Source organism: Coturnix japonica, chromosome 1 (genome assembly GCF_001577835.2).
Source record: "Coturnix japonica isolate 7356 chromosome 1, Coturnix japonica 2.1, whole genome shotgun sequence".
Lineage (NCBI taxonomy): Eukaryota > Metazoa > Chordata > Aves > Galliformes > Phasianidae > Coturnix > Coturnix japonica.
The window spans coordinates 41,438,596-41,452,614 of record NC_029516.1 but is presented as its reverse complement, the minus strand read 5'-3'; the positions used below and the strand labels follow the sequence as shown (position 1 = coordinate 41,452,614).

Genomic DNA, 14,019 nt, shown 5'->3' with positions numbered 1-14,019 from the left:
AGTTTAATATATTTATCATACAAATCTTGAACGAAGAGTCATGAAGGCTGCATTTCAGCAGGCAGAGTTCAAAGCGTACACTGTTGGTGCAGATGTTCCCTGTTTTGGCAATGGCTGCACTAGATTGTCTCCTGCTGTGCTGTGCAGGTATTTCAGAGCTTGATCTAGGAGCGTCCTTGGGAGGAAATGTGGTGCAGTCTCAACCATGAAAGGGGCACTGCCAGCCTGTCCACGTGGGTCTGAGGCAGCAAAACTGTTCTGTGTATCCTTTAATTGGTATTGCTCTCACTGAACTATCCATCTGTTTTACTCCTCAGCCTGACTGAAAGCAGGAATCCCTTCTGTGCAGAGAAGTATACAGAAAGACATGAAGATGGTTTCTTAAATGATGATATGCAAAAAGATCCAGTTTTGCATCAAATGTCTCGTCGTTCCCTGTGTAAAACCACTACAGAGGACTCTAACCCAAAGATCTCCCAGTGTGCTCTGATCCCACAGGCAGACAAGGACTCACCACTTAATACGTTGAATAAGTCTGCATCTGCCAACATGTTACAGGAACTTGGGGAGAAGCTGCAGCTCCTGGCTGGGTATCAGACTGGTTTGCCACCAGAACTTGTAAATGTGCTTACCTGTAGCTGGAGGGAACTCACTGAGGGGGCTGATTGCTGTAAACGGCAGCAGAAGATGCTATCATACAAAAGCATGAGATCCAGGAGAAGCCAGGCCTCAGAGGAGGTTAAGAATAGCATTCTGGCATCCGAACGTAAGGAGCATGAAATCACTGACATCAGAAAAGAGCAACACAAAAAAGACTTTACTCTACCAGCCTGCACCACAAAGAGAGAAAGAAATCCTGAGATGGCATCAAACACACCTCCAGAAAGCGAAGGTAATACAGTGCTGCTGCTGCACAAATGGGCTGTATTGTAACGTTTGGCCAAAAAAAAAGGAAAAAGGTGCTTTCTGTTAGGACTACTATTGGCTGGATAGGCCAATGTGCTCCAGCTTATAACTTGATATACTGCAGTTCTTCACAAAGCATTGGTTTAGGCTGTGATGAAATAGCTTTGCAGCTGAAGCAAGAGGTACAAACACTTAGAAGAACAAAGCCGGTGAAACTGGGCAAGGTTTCAAGTCATTTAGCAAAGCATTTCTAGTCTCCTCTTTCAAGGTGAGTGATAGAGTCATAACAGATTGCACCAGTGGAGAACATTTGCATCTAAAGCATTTCATCCTGCGAGTGTCAGAGCTGAACCTAATGTCGGGAAATAGCGTGTTACAATTCTCCAGGTGATACTCACCTCTTAAAAAAGAAATTCATATTAGTTTTTAAAAGCAGACTTACCTTTCCACGTGTGTTCCCAAGCACTGCATTCTGCTTTCTTTGTGTCTAGCTCCTGTTGTGCAAAATGATGCTGACCAGTCACCCATCACAGTCAACTTCTCACTTTCCTCCAACACTGGTGAGGAGCAAGGTAAGAGGAGAGTGCAGCTGCTCTGTAAAGCTGGTGTGTTGCAGAGGTGGCTAGAGTGATACACTAACTGAACATATGTTACGGATGCCTGAATTAATTAAAGAATGGATTACCATGAGAAAGAAGTAATTTTAAAGTAATAATACTCTGCCTTTTTACTACAAGCTGGTTTTAAATATGCAGCCCTCTGATTATCTGTGGTCATCTGCCAATAACATTTCCATACATGTTGTGTGTAATCACTATGAGTCCACTTCTCCGTGCTAGCAAAATGCAGGACCAACCACTGCTTCAAGATATTGTTTTAATCCTTCCCTGCTGGGAACTGTCTGACCACATGTGTTTGAGTTAATAACTTCCTCTGAATGGCAGTACTAATGCACCCACTGAAACGTTCATCACAAGGCATTATGTAAGCTCTGCATAGAACGTATGGGCAATGCTGAGGATCTAAAGGGGAGGACTGCTTATCCTGCACCTTTTTTGTTTGTTTGTTTTTTATTATTATTTCTTTGAGAACACAGCCGTGTGAAAAAATAGTGTCTGTGCATTGCTGAAAGTGCTGCAGAGACATCCAGCATCCCAGCACAGAATAGTTTTGTAAAGCAATATATTGAAACAGAAGGGATTTATAACTTCTTAACTTCTTCTGGTGTTTCCTAAAGATGTGGCATCTGATTTCCCCTGGTTGTAACAAAGGAACACCTGAACCATCTGGAAATGTGTTCCTGAGGTGTTGCATGTCCTTGGTGTCACTGTGCTGCTGAATTGGCAAGATTATTGATTCCACCTTGAGCTTTTGTGTCCACAGGCTGCCTCTTTATTCTGCTCAGTGATCTCAAGATCACTGGTCGTCTTGACATTGTATACTATCCTCCAGCACTTCACCAGAGGATCTGCCAGTGCACTGTACAGTCAGGCAGCTGCTGGAGATTTCTTAATCACAAATGAATGCCTGAAGGGTGAAGATAACCAGCTCCCACTGAACTGTCTCTACCCTTTCCTGTCCTATAGGAGCACTACACTATATCCTTTCCAGTGGCAATCCTGCAGCTGTCTGAACAGTGACACCCAGGATATGTACTACCTCTTTCTCCTTTTTCCAAGGCAAAGAATCTGCTTAAGAAAACAAATCCTCAAAGCTACAGCACCATATATTCATATGAATAAACCTCACTTTCCATAGGACAATAACACGGAACAAGATTAACATTAACATTAGTCTTTGCTTATGCATCTATTTCTAATCTCTCATTCTGTTTCTCTAGGTTTGACTTTCCAGCTTTCTGACTCAAAGTCTGAGGATGTTCATCAGGATCTGCCTTATATGTGGACCCCAGAGAGACCCAAGCAAGTTCAAAATCAAATGTAACAAGCTGAGACTTTTACTTCCATAAACAAAGTTAGAGTACATGGCAATATTTTTATGCAGTAGAACACTTAACCAAACCAACAGACTTTGTGGGGAAGTGTTACTGCTCTGAAAACTCACAGAGTTCAGTTTAGCATTCCACTATTCATGAAATGGAAACATACTTTGATTTTTGTTGGTGGTCATGGAAGATAATGATTATCCCAACAGAAGTATTTTCAGGGATTAGTTGTGAGGCAACAATTTTGATTGATCTGCAGATAAACTTCCCAGTAGTTGTGAAAACCTGATTGTATGTCTTTTGCAATAGAAACCGTGGCTCATTAAGGCTATTTAGCATTATGATAATATGCAATGATCTGTAGCCTGTTTTCTTGTCAGGGCCTGAGAGAGGGCTGCCATAAGGTACTGTGGCCAGAATCAGCCCTTGAGACTTCTTGAGACAGTCTATGTTCTGATCATTAAAATAAGCATTTTTGTCTTCCCACCCACAAGACATGCCACGTCCTATACATACCTCTTTTAGAGAACACTCTAAAATGTATCTGTTATTTATTCTTCCAAACTGTGGGCTTTGATACAGGCCAGTGTGTAGCTGTTAAGAACAGAGAGAGCTCATGCAAGTGCTGAGAATGCATTTCCTTACCTCTGGCACAACTATTCTGGAGTCCACCATATCACTGTTCCCAAAAGCTCTGCAGTCTGTTGGTTTAATTATCTAATTGAAGGCAACATGCCACAAATAAAGTGGTAGGATCTCCCAAGATGTTCCATTTCACAGTATCTGAGCATGTTTTCTTTCCAGCCTTTGCAGACCCTATTGTCCCATTGGGTTGGAAGTAAAACGATGCCCCTCATATGGCAGTACCCTAATGATGTCACCAGATTCCCGTGTCAGTGCCATGGAAGTTGGCTTTGTGTTCCTGAATAACTGTGCTTAGCCTAGTCAGCAAAAACTTTATACTGAGCAATATTTCATGGTAAAATTTAAACAGCAAGAAATTTTGGATCAAAGTCAAAAATGTGTGATATTTTGTAGCTGAGAAACTATCATATATTTTCTGCTGAGGTCAAACTTCATTCTTAATCAACAGAAGCCTTGCCTAAGGATTCCACTTAGCAAGAACTTATCAGAGTTATGTATTTTTTCCTCCCTCATGTAAACAGAAAAGAGCAAGCGTCCAACCTGAAAGAAGTTGGGTCTGAAAAACCAATTATTCTACGGCATTATGGTGATTACAGAGAAGAAACTTTCCCCAGGACACGGAAGGTTCAGGCTGGCAGGACTGTCACATCAGAGCTACCATATGACGAAGCTCATTTTCCAGTGGTCAAGAGTGCAAACACAGCACAGAGAAAACTGCACTATAGACTGAATGATGGCTCGTCCTTCATTTAATATCCTTTCTCATTGCTCCTGCGAAGGACACTTTTGACCTATACCAGCATGTGTTGCCTGCTACCTTGTATTAGTTTAGTAAGGTGAATTTTGTACTGAGAGCTTTGCCTGCTCATCCTCTATCACTCCCAATCCACTTATTCAAGGAAAGAGATGACTGGGTTGGTAGCTTCACTTTCTCTCATGCACATGGACCCAATACCCCGTCTTAAAGCTGATGATGTTAGTCCCTGTGTTCTCTGCATGGATAAGTAACAGAAGCTACAGAGTAGGAAAGAGAATGATAACTCCTTGACTCTCATTTTAGCTATCCATCTGAACATCTTGCAGTTTGCCAGAGCTGCTGCAATCTCCCATGTGGGGGGATGTATACCAACATATTTAGCCCTTCTCCAGATCATTCTATAGTTGGAACTTTCACCCCTTTTGGACATGGCAGCATCTATCTTCCTAACAGGTAGGCAGATGCGCTACAAGCTGTTGCTTGATTCTGCAAATTAGAGATGAGAGCATGAAGCTATACAAGGATCTGAGCAATGTTCAAAACCAGAGTAGACATGAAAAAAGTGGTATGTTGTGCAACACAAGTTTCTATAACTCAGCTTGGTGTCTGACAGTGGGCTGGGTTTATTTTGGTTGGTTGTTTTTATCTACCCTTTTTCACTATAAAATGAAAGCCGCGCATAACCAAACTTGCACAGACAGACTTGTAATCCTCAGGGAGTCTGGCATTACAGGAGACCAACATCTAAAAGTGTGGAAAGATAAAAGAAGACCCCTTCCAACTTGTTCACGTCTCCTGGAGGTGAAGAAACCCATCCTTTCTGATTCCTCTCTAAGAGTCAAATACCATTAGGTGTTCGAGCAGCCCAAAAGTTTTCTGTTAACTACATTGCTGAGATAGATAGAAGTCACTCAGAAAAGAGAATTCCTGATTTGTGACACCAGTGCTGTGTGTATTTGTTTCTTCCTTAAAATTTATGGCTAAATTTGAAACATTTTAGAACTCCCAGGACTGTAGCGGTAAGTGGAAATAATGGCAATGAGATCACATTGTTTGACCTCAGCTTCTTTCTGCTTTGAACTGTTAATACAAGAATTTAACCCTAACTTTTGTATGTAGCAAAAGGATAATGATTTATACCTTCCTCACAAGTCTGTAGCATGAGAAGAGCTGGGTGAAGGAGTGGCCATGTAAAGCGGCCTTTTAATTAGAGACTCCTAGATCAAAGCAAGATTCTTGGATTGTTTAAGGTTTTCCTGAGATACACCAGGAAAAACAGGTTTCACATTTCTGCCTATTTACAGCAACACTGTAACCATGATGTTTAATCAGGAAGGAGGTCTGGTGACTAATAAAGATGAAGAAACGGTCAGGGAATGGAAATGGCCTCGGGATGGCAAGCTTGCCCAGCCAGTTATAGCACAGGTAATATTTAAAGCTTTACCTTTTTGACTGTTCTTACCTCTTGCTTTCTCCCCCCACATCCCTTAGTTTCTCTGGAGTGTTTGAATTGTAAGGAACACAGAGCTTATATTTCTTCTTCTCTAACAGGCGTTAAAATGAATAGGTTTTCAAACAGCCTCTATGTGAATTACCTCTTTTTTAACTCCTGTTGCTCCTTCAGGGTAAGAAAGAAAAGCAGACTGCCTACAACTGTTGTAACTCAGGATTTCAACAAACAAGAAGCCCATCCTCCCTGCTGGATGCTGTTTGGAAGTCTTTTCTTTCTAGTCAATATGAACAACCTGTTTCACACATTTCTCTGGGGCATGTTCAGTATCAGGCACTTGTTTGCCTGACTTCTGTCCTGATCCAGAACCCACTGAAGTCTGTGAAAAGCCGCCCATTGCTTTGTGGTTACCAGATCTCAGCCTAAAATGCTGCAAAATTACCAGAAAGGCAGGTAAAACATTTGCTAATCCAAGTCAGTAAGCATGCCTTCAGGTACAGAGTTGGTAAAGACACATTATTTGGGTTGGGTCGGGAGATTTTTTTCTTCCTTTCCACTTAATACGAGGCTACTGGAGGCATCCTTGGTGTTTTGTACAAGACAAACGTAAGACTGACAGAATGACGTAGTTAAACACATAACAGGTTTCTGTGGCTTGGCTCTTGCTGCCCAGGCTGCTGCTGATAGGAAGGAGTAACTTCAAACAAGCAAATAGCAACGAAAATCTGAACGCTGCTATGACTGATATAGATACTCATTCTTCTTTGAGTTTGATATGTTCTATGTACTGACCTCCGTTTACTCTCTAAGGTTTGCAAGAGTTTGAGATGTCTGAAATATGCTTTGTCTGCAGATTTCACTTTGATAGTCTGTAAAGATTATGTCAGATAGTTACTGAAACAGTTTGAAATAGTACAGATTATGGAATGTTGCTGTGAATTATGTGCTGTAGCAAATGGACATATTTCAAGAGTCACATGAAAACAAATGTGACTTCTTACTCTGTTTGAATGAGTGAGAGTGTCAGAGACTGGAAACGGGTGATGCAAACTGGATTAAATAGATCATAGGAAAAGTGGTTCCAAGAGCCCTGCCTGGTGTTACCAGATCATCTTTCATGGGCTGTGTGCACAGGCAATGCTGAAGGCTATAGTGACCATTATTTCAATAAATCACATTGTGCGCATCAAAACACTAATCTTTTTCTTGTGACTGAACAGCCCAAACACTGCCTACTCTCACTAACAACAGTTACAGGGCAAGCACAGACTGGCTTCTCCTGAGTCTATCCTTGTCTGACTCCGCTGCTTCTCTGCCTTAGTAGAAGTAGACACCCAAGTGGTTCTGAAAGTGTCTCATGCCTTTCTGATACAGAGCATCACATCCAACTCATGCGCAGTCTCATGATGCTTGCTCTGGGCAGGAGTCATCCAGACAAAGGGCTGGGAGCTCTTCCATCCACCATAAATGTGAAAACACGGCGGAATTAGTAAGTCTCCTTTGTTGGTCTTTCAGGTTAATGAATTCATCGCAGTGAGGATTGCAGGGCGCTTTGCAATTAGCTTGGTCTACAAGTGGCAACATGAAAGCGTGTGCTTGTCTTTGTCACCGCCACGGGGTGCGGCTCTTCCGCAGTTAGAAGAATCGGTATGTTGTAACTGCTGCACTACTGCACTGCATCGTGTTTGTTCTGCACATTCTGGAACTGATGAGCTTTCCTATCTAATATGCTTCCCAGTGGAAAGGATGGTTCAGTTTTATCTGTAATTTATGTAGAATTGTGTGGCGTACTGGAATAGAATACTAAGTGCATGGACTTAGCCCAGTACGAGGTGGTTATAACTTCATGTGCTGCGGGTGGGGTACTGAATGAAGCCCTAAGAAATCCTGATCCAAGTCTTCCTTTTCTTCACTTCTGTGCAGTGAGCTGGCTGTCCAGTTTGGTTTATCATCTAGCCAAAGCCTGACATCTTCATGGCAAATACTCTTAATTCGTTTTTGGGTTGAAATACACGTTGTTAGAACAGGTATTTTTGTGTGTGTGATTTAGGAGTCAGGAAAAAATAGTTACGAAACAGTTGTTGGAAACGCAGAAGAAATCTATCATCTAAGTAAAACAAAAACAAAACAGACAATGCCGGTTCAGAGTTAGTTTCCTTCTTCCTGTTATATATTAAGTACTTAGTCTAGAAATTGTAGAAATATACAGTGTAGGTTTGTAAGAGGCATGTATGTACTGGGATGAGAAACAACACCTTATTCCTTCTAGTTCCAGAAAAGACTGGGCCATAACAATAATAGAGCTATCCTTGAGTTCTTGTAAGACTGCCATCTGAAACGCCACCAGAGCAAGGCTTCCTGAGATCAGTAATTCACTGGATAGCTTTCCCTGGTGGAATTGGAAGGGTCGCTGCTCTGAGGGACTACAAGGAAATGGGGAGAAGTGGAATAGCAGGAGTTACTGGGCTCATTCACAACCCTCAACAGGTGTTCAGGATTTATTCAATTACCAGTTGTGACCTCTTTACACCCAAAACATTTCTAAGCCTTTGTTTCCTATTCATTAAAATTATCTTCACCCTGAATTTCGAACTTAAAAAGTGCGCCGCAGTTATATTCAGCAAGAATCTCTTTATATGTATAATATATACTGATCAATCATTTTCTCTTCCAAAAAATCAAAAAAAGAACTCTTAAAGCAATTAAAATATTTCTACTTTTTGCAGTTGTCAGCAATCCAAATAATTGAAGCCAATAGACTGTACAACTTCTCCAAACAACAAAAATTAAATCCCCTAGAACGAAACCATCATCACAGAGGAAACAAATGCTCTCTTTGCAGCCCATGAAGCATGCCAGCTATTTATCTTCTTTCAAGTGATAGGTTTTAATAATAGAATCATAGAATAATGTTGTAAGGGATCTCTGAGGGCCAGTTAGTCCAACACCACTGCAGTGAACAGGGACACCACAGCTACATCAGGTTGCCCAGGGCTTTATCCAGCCTCGCCTTGAAAGTCTCCAGGGATGGGGCATCAACCACATCATTGGGCAACCCGTTCCAGTGCCTCCGCACCTGCGCTGTAAAAGGTTATTTTAAGACTAGTCATGTTCTTTTAGAGGTGAGTTTTGTTAGTGGCCATTTTCACATCCTTATACATTCTCTGTGAAAGTTATTTGCCCCAACAAGGGCTCTCCCATGAGCTTCATAACCAGGAGATGGACACCAGACAGCATAATCCATACCCTGCTGCTGGCTTTATCTAAAGCAGTTAATCCTTTCAGCTCTTTCTGCCCTACGTAAGCATCACAAAAGGGGAGATCTTTAAAACTGGCTGTATTGCTACTGCTTGTCATACTGTAGTTCATATCGATGTTTTCGTCTATGGTTTCTACCAGGATAAAATACTTTTCCTCATAGCTGAGTTGATTTGGAAAAACTACTGGAAATACTTGAAACTGAGATAGGGTTCATTCGGAGGAAATTCTTCTGATTCTTGTCTCTCTAACTCTCAGAACTATTTAGCCACAGAGACTTCATGTTGGTTTCCTTTGACATGGGTAGGTAAAACCTACTGCACAGGGATAAATCTGAATGAGGAGTGTCTTCAGGTAGACTAAAATTAATAGTCACATGGTGTCATTATAGAATATGCCACATTTTTAGAGGATACAGGATATTGACATGCAAACTAAGATTTTGTTAAAAAGGAAAAACAGTTACATGACTCTTCAGCTGGGATGAAAAATGTAAGTGATGCAATAAAAAATACAGCAGTTTCATTTGTGTCCTACCTTACTTTTTCCTTTGCACAGTGCGAAGCACTGTCTTCTTTGGCCACTGGAATTAGGAGTCACTAAAGTTTTCATCAGTGTTTCAGTACGTGCAGTCTCCTTTGTCTGGCTTAGTAGAAGGCAGAATTTGCTACTGCAACTATTTCTAGTGATGGCTGTGTTAGTTAAAAGTACATATTATTAAATTACACTGCGTTCTGACAACAGTTTGTAGTCAGGAGGTGTATGTCTGTATCTCTGAGTGTTCTGACAGTGTGAGCGCCACTGGACACTAAATGGAGCCATTACGTTGTTCATTTTGTTTTTCCATTGATATTTTTTAAAGTCAAAAAGGACAGAGCTGCTGTGGAGAAATGAAGTTCTGGAGGCAACCATAAGCCATGTGAATGACATCAGCGCAACCAGAGAGCTGAGACATTTACAGAAGAAGATCTGGAGCGTTGTGGTTGACTGGCTGCAGTATTACCAGAGAGCCCTAGGTCAGGCACGGTCAGAGAACAGCTGAGGTTTGGTTGTATGGGTTTGGTTATGTCTCAGCAGGCTCTGGAGTAAACTAAACAGTTATCTGAAAGTCAGCCCCAGCCTGGCCATCAGAGAGACCCAGCACTGCTGGCTTGAGCACCAAACTAGGCAGGAGGCTTACAGGCGGCATGTTTCTCAATGAAAGGCCACCTAGATGATTAAGGACACAGCAGCACCTCTCATTTGAGGAAAGACAGAGAGACCTGGGCCTTTTCAGCTCCTGAGCTGGTGTGTCCCTGCTCTGGGTGTCCCTGCTTGAACAGGGGGTAAGATCAGATGGACCCAGTGGTGCCTGCCAACCTCAGCCACCCTGTGATTCTGTCATTTTGTGATTCCCTTTCACTGTTATTTTCCCAGTCTGGATCACACAGCACTTGATTCGCACTTATGAGCACACAAAACGCCATCAGTTACCAAATCAAGGTCGCTGATTTCTGCAGTGGTGGTGTGTTTCAGGAATCGGCTGCACACGCATTAGGAAAATATCTGATCGTCCTCTTCGTCCCTTAAGGAAAGGTACAATTCAGTCTGCAGACTCTCTCCCAGTTACCTTCGTAATGCAGAGATCACAAGGGAAGAGGAAAGAGAACAGCCAAGCTCCCAAGTCAGAATGTCCTCTCCCAGATCAAATGAGGTTGACTCTTCCATCTGGCATGCAGCAGGAGCCGCACTCTTACCCTTACAGGTAATTATAAGGAGAAGAGTAAGGAATGAAACTATTCCCCCAAGCCACTAAATGGTTCTTTCTTGACTGCTTACTTATGCCATACAGAAAGAACTTACATTCTTTTTCCATATTATTATTAGCACTGCAGAGCCTTGGTGTATCCCTGTACGATACTGCTAATGCAAGACCCTTGTCTGTTTTGTTTTGTCATTAAACATTTGTGTGCTTGCTGTTATTCTTTCCTACAGGTCTGCTTTACTAAACAGCAATATAAAAACAGAGAGGCTGCATACGACTCAGCTCAGTTTAAGTAAAAGGAGGAATGTACTGAATGTCAGTAATTCACGGTAAGGAAATTTACATTAAGATTGGAAGATGATGGCTCCAGTGTAAATACTGATGGTAGCTGTTTACTATGAACTCATTTCTGGAAATGATTTAGTATTTTACCCATGCTTTCAGGGCTGTTCACTATTGCATAGGATATGCTGCATGTGGAGAAGGAAACAGAAATAACTGTTCAAACCTAAGTAATCCACAGCAGCCACTCATGCTGTGCCTGCAGATTTTTGCAACAGGAAAACAAGTTGACACAATTTCTTACTGTATTTTTGGCTCGAGGATCCCTTTTGTCATTGAGACAAGCTTGTATTTATTGATAACTTTACTAAACAAGCACAATTAAAGTAACAAAGTGCTTTTAATTTCACATGACCAGCCAGTAGCTCGGCTCAAAAAGAAGAAATATCATAAAACTCAAGCATTTTATGATTGCTCCTGGGATGCTGAAACTGTGATCTTGTTTTACACACACGTAGCTGAAAACCAAAATTTTCCTTATTCTCCTGCTGTCCCTGAGATCACTTATATTCTCTTTTCTCTGGTCGATTTAGTTTAGATTGACCTCCTTTTTCATTCAGGACCTTCCAGCACAGTGTGTGTGTGAAGGTAATGCTCTGTGTTTTGGCACTTGTGCTGCATGCCTCCGCCTACAGGCCCAAACAACCTACAGAACCCTTTCCCCACCTCAGAACCAAGGGGCTTCTCAAACACATTACTCTTCACAACACCTGGGGAAGACAAATAAAACCAACGCACATATGTAGCATGTATATATTCATAGATATGAATATGAGTGTACTACAGTCAGCTGTTGGAGGTAAGAGGTGACTACGAGACCTTCAAATGATAAGGGAGTATCCTTTGACATCAGTTCTTGGCTGCTACCGAAGCCTGCAGGGCTACCTCCTCCCATTACAGCACACCCCTCTTGCTTCTCTCAGCCTGGTTTCAGAGGCCGGGCTTTTGCAGAAGCCAGCAGCTTCACAGAACTTGTGGTTGCTTAAGACCTTAAGAAATACCCAAAACATTTGGATGACTGCATGCTTAGGGCCTGCGCCTAAGAGATGACTGAAAATGATTCCTCAACCTGTCCTTGATTTATTTGGCAATCTGACTTGGTAACACTTTCCCGTGTATTTTTCCTCTCTGTGACAGGAACAAGCTGTGGGTCACATCCCAGATGGCCTGTCCTGCTGTGCTTCGGAGAGTTGTGACGGGGGAGGAAGGGAAGACATGCAGGTGCAGCAATCATCGGATTCCCTGTGTGACAGACCTGGAGTACGATCACCTCATTAACAACATAGTAGCCTTTAAGGAGCAGATTACAGTGGTCTGTGTCTCATCTTCACAAAGAAAAGATCCCAGTGAAGATGAAATAGAGCAGCTGTATGAGAGGCAGAACAAACACAGAAGTATGCCTTGTGCTCAGGTGGGTTTTATTAGTAAACTGTTTTTCCTACATGTGGTAGAACACTTCAAGATCCTTTTTGGAGTGATTATCTGTTTATCTGTTTGCTAAAATATTGCTCAATAATTGTAGGGGCAGAAGATATCTGAAAGAAAGAATTCCAAAGGGTTATGGCAAATCAATTGAGATGTTGCACGTTGAGTAGCAACCAGTCCTTTTCTTGTAACTAGGCATCTAATTTTATGAATCAGAGGAGCAGTTTCTTCTGAGGGGACTATACTCTCAAACAGAAACTGAGAAATATAGAAGCCTCTGCCACCAAAAGTATATAGCCAAGAACCGCTGCTACCTGTTCTGAAAGAGAAAAATAATGCAACTGAGTTCTTAAGAACTTGTTTGGAAGGAGCTGCTGGCTTAATTGGTCACGCAAAACTTTTCATCTACTTAATGATGCCATTGTAACTCCCTTGTTTTTTCAGGGTTGTCTGGATTCCTTTCGCCTCCTCAAATACAACATCACCTCTGCTGATGCATTTACAGATCATAAAGGTTCCTTGTTGGAGAAGAGACATAATGTAGCTCCCGGCATGTTTTTGGTATGTTAAAACTATTACAGTCAATAATTTACCTTTGTCATGCTATTATTGTTATCTAGTTCAAAAAAGTGACTTTGGTATTGCTACACGCCATGAGCATTTGGGCCAGCAGGAGGGCAGAACACTCCTCCTGCAGGAGTACGGGCTGTGAGCATGGCAGCCTCACATTTGTCTCTTAACACTTCAGGGTTTGTGGTACAAAGAGAGGATTCTCCAGGTCTTGTTCACCTCCTTCACAAGTTATCATTAGGCCAAGACAAAGCAATCTTGTTTTGCATCTCACAGAACTGCATTACAATTAGATGTTAAAAATCCTCACATCTTTGCACAACACTGTTTACTCAGTTATTTTAGTCACTTTCTCCCAGCAGGGGAGAGCTCCCGCTAATTATTGTTTGGGAAGTCTTTGTTCACTTCCTTAATAGTGGTGAGGAACAAGTGCTGCATCCTGCGTTTGCTTTGTACATTTTTAGCAGTGACCATGGCACTAGAACAGAGGATCCTGCAGATATCCTCTCACCTCAGCTACTGCAAAGTTAGGGCTATTTCTGTCAATCAGAAATGAGCTATTCCTGAAAAAAGGAAAACTCTGCATGAGGACACCCATCTGTGATCAACTTCTCTGTCCACTGGGTGACACCAGCAGACTGTCTGACATTGCTTGCAGTATATGAAACCACAGAATACATACATGAAGAAGACGAAATTCCAGCCACTCCTGTTCTTTTATCCTGATAATCATTTCCTCCCTTCTCAGTGGCAAAGTGACATAAACAGATTACCCTTAGAACAGCTCATAGGCTTCTTTTGTTTTAAAAAGCATTTTCAGGCATTAGATGGTATGTGTGCAGCACTGATTTTTTGTGACTTCACCCTTAGCCCGCTGCTACAAAGGTAAGTCACCAGCACAAGCGCGGTTTCAGTCAGTACTCAGGTACACGCAGATAGAAACGAAACATTGTGAGGAGTAACCTGAAACCCAATTA

At 42.0% G+C, this 14,019-nt stretch overlaps 1 protein-coding gene across 3 annotated transcripts in view; it reads left to right on the top strand.

The window, feature by feature from the left end:
• The window catches only part of LOC107311692 (uncharacterized protein C3orf20-like), a 28,352-nt gene that overhangs the window by 2,688 nt on the left and 11,645 nt on the right, over positions 1–14,019 (top strand). For 2 of the 3 annotated variants that reach the window (XM_032443958.1, XM_032443959.1), the window contains exons 4-15: positions 318–892; positions 1,398–1,478; positions 2,747–2,846; positions 4,018–4,248; positions 4,557–4,706; positions 5,558–5,678; positions 7,219–7,350; positions 9,824–9,977; positions 10,477–10,705; positions 10,936–11,034; positions 12,185–12,458; positions 12,917–13,033. In XM_032443958.1, coding sequence (XP_032299849.1) covers positions 318–892; positions 1,398–1,478; positions 2,747–2,846; positions 4,018–4,248; positions 4,557–4,706; positions 5,558–5,678; positions 7,219–7,350; positions 9,824–9,977; positions 10,477–10,705; positions 10,936–11,034; positions 12,185–12,458; positions 12,917–13,033 — 2,263 coding nt within the window. Of the gene's footprint in view, positions 1–147; positions 893–1,397; positions 1,479–2,746; positions 2,847–4,017; positions 4,249–4,556; positions 4,707–5,557; positions 5,679–7,218; positions 7,351–9,823; positions 9,978–10,476; positions 10,706–10,935; positions 11,035–12,184; positions 12,459–12,916; positions 13,034–14,019 lie in introns of all 3 variants that reach the window. The other variant, XM_015858448.2, reaches the window with a different exon arrangement.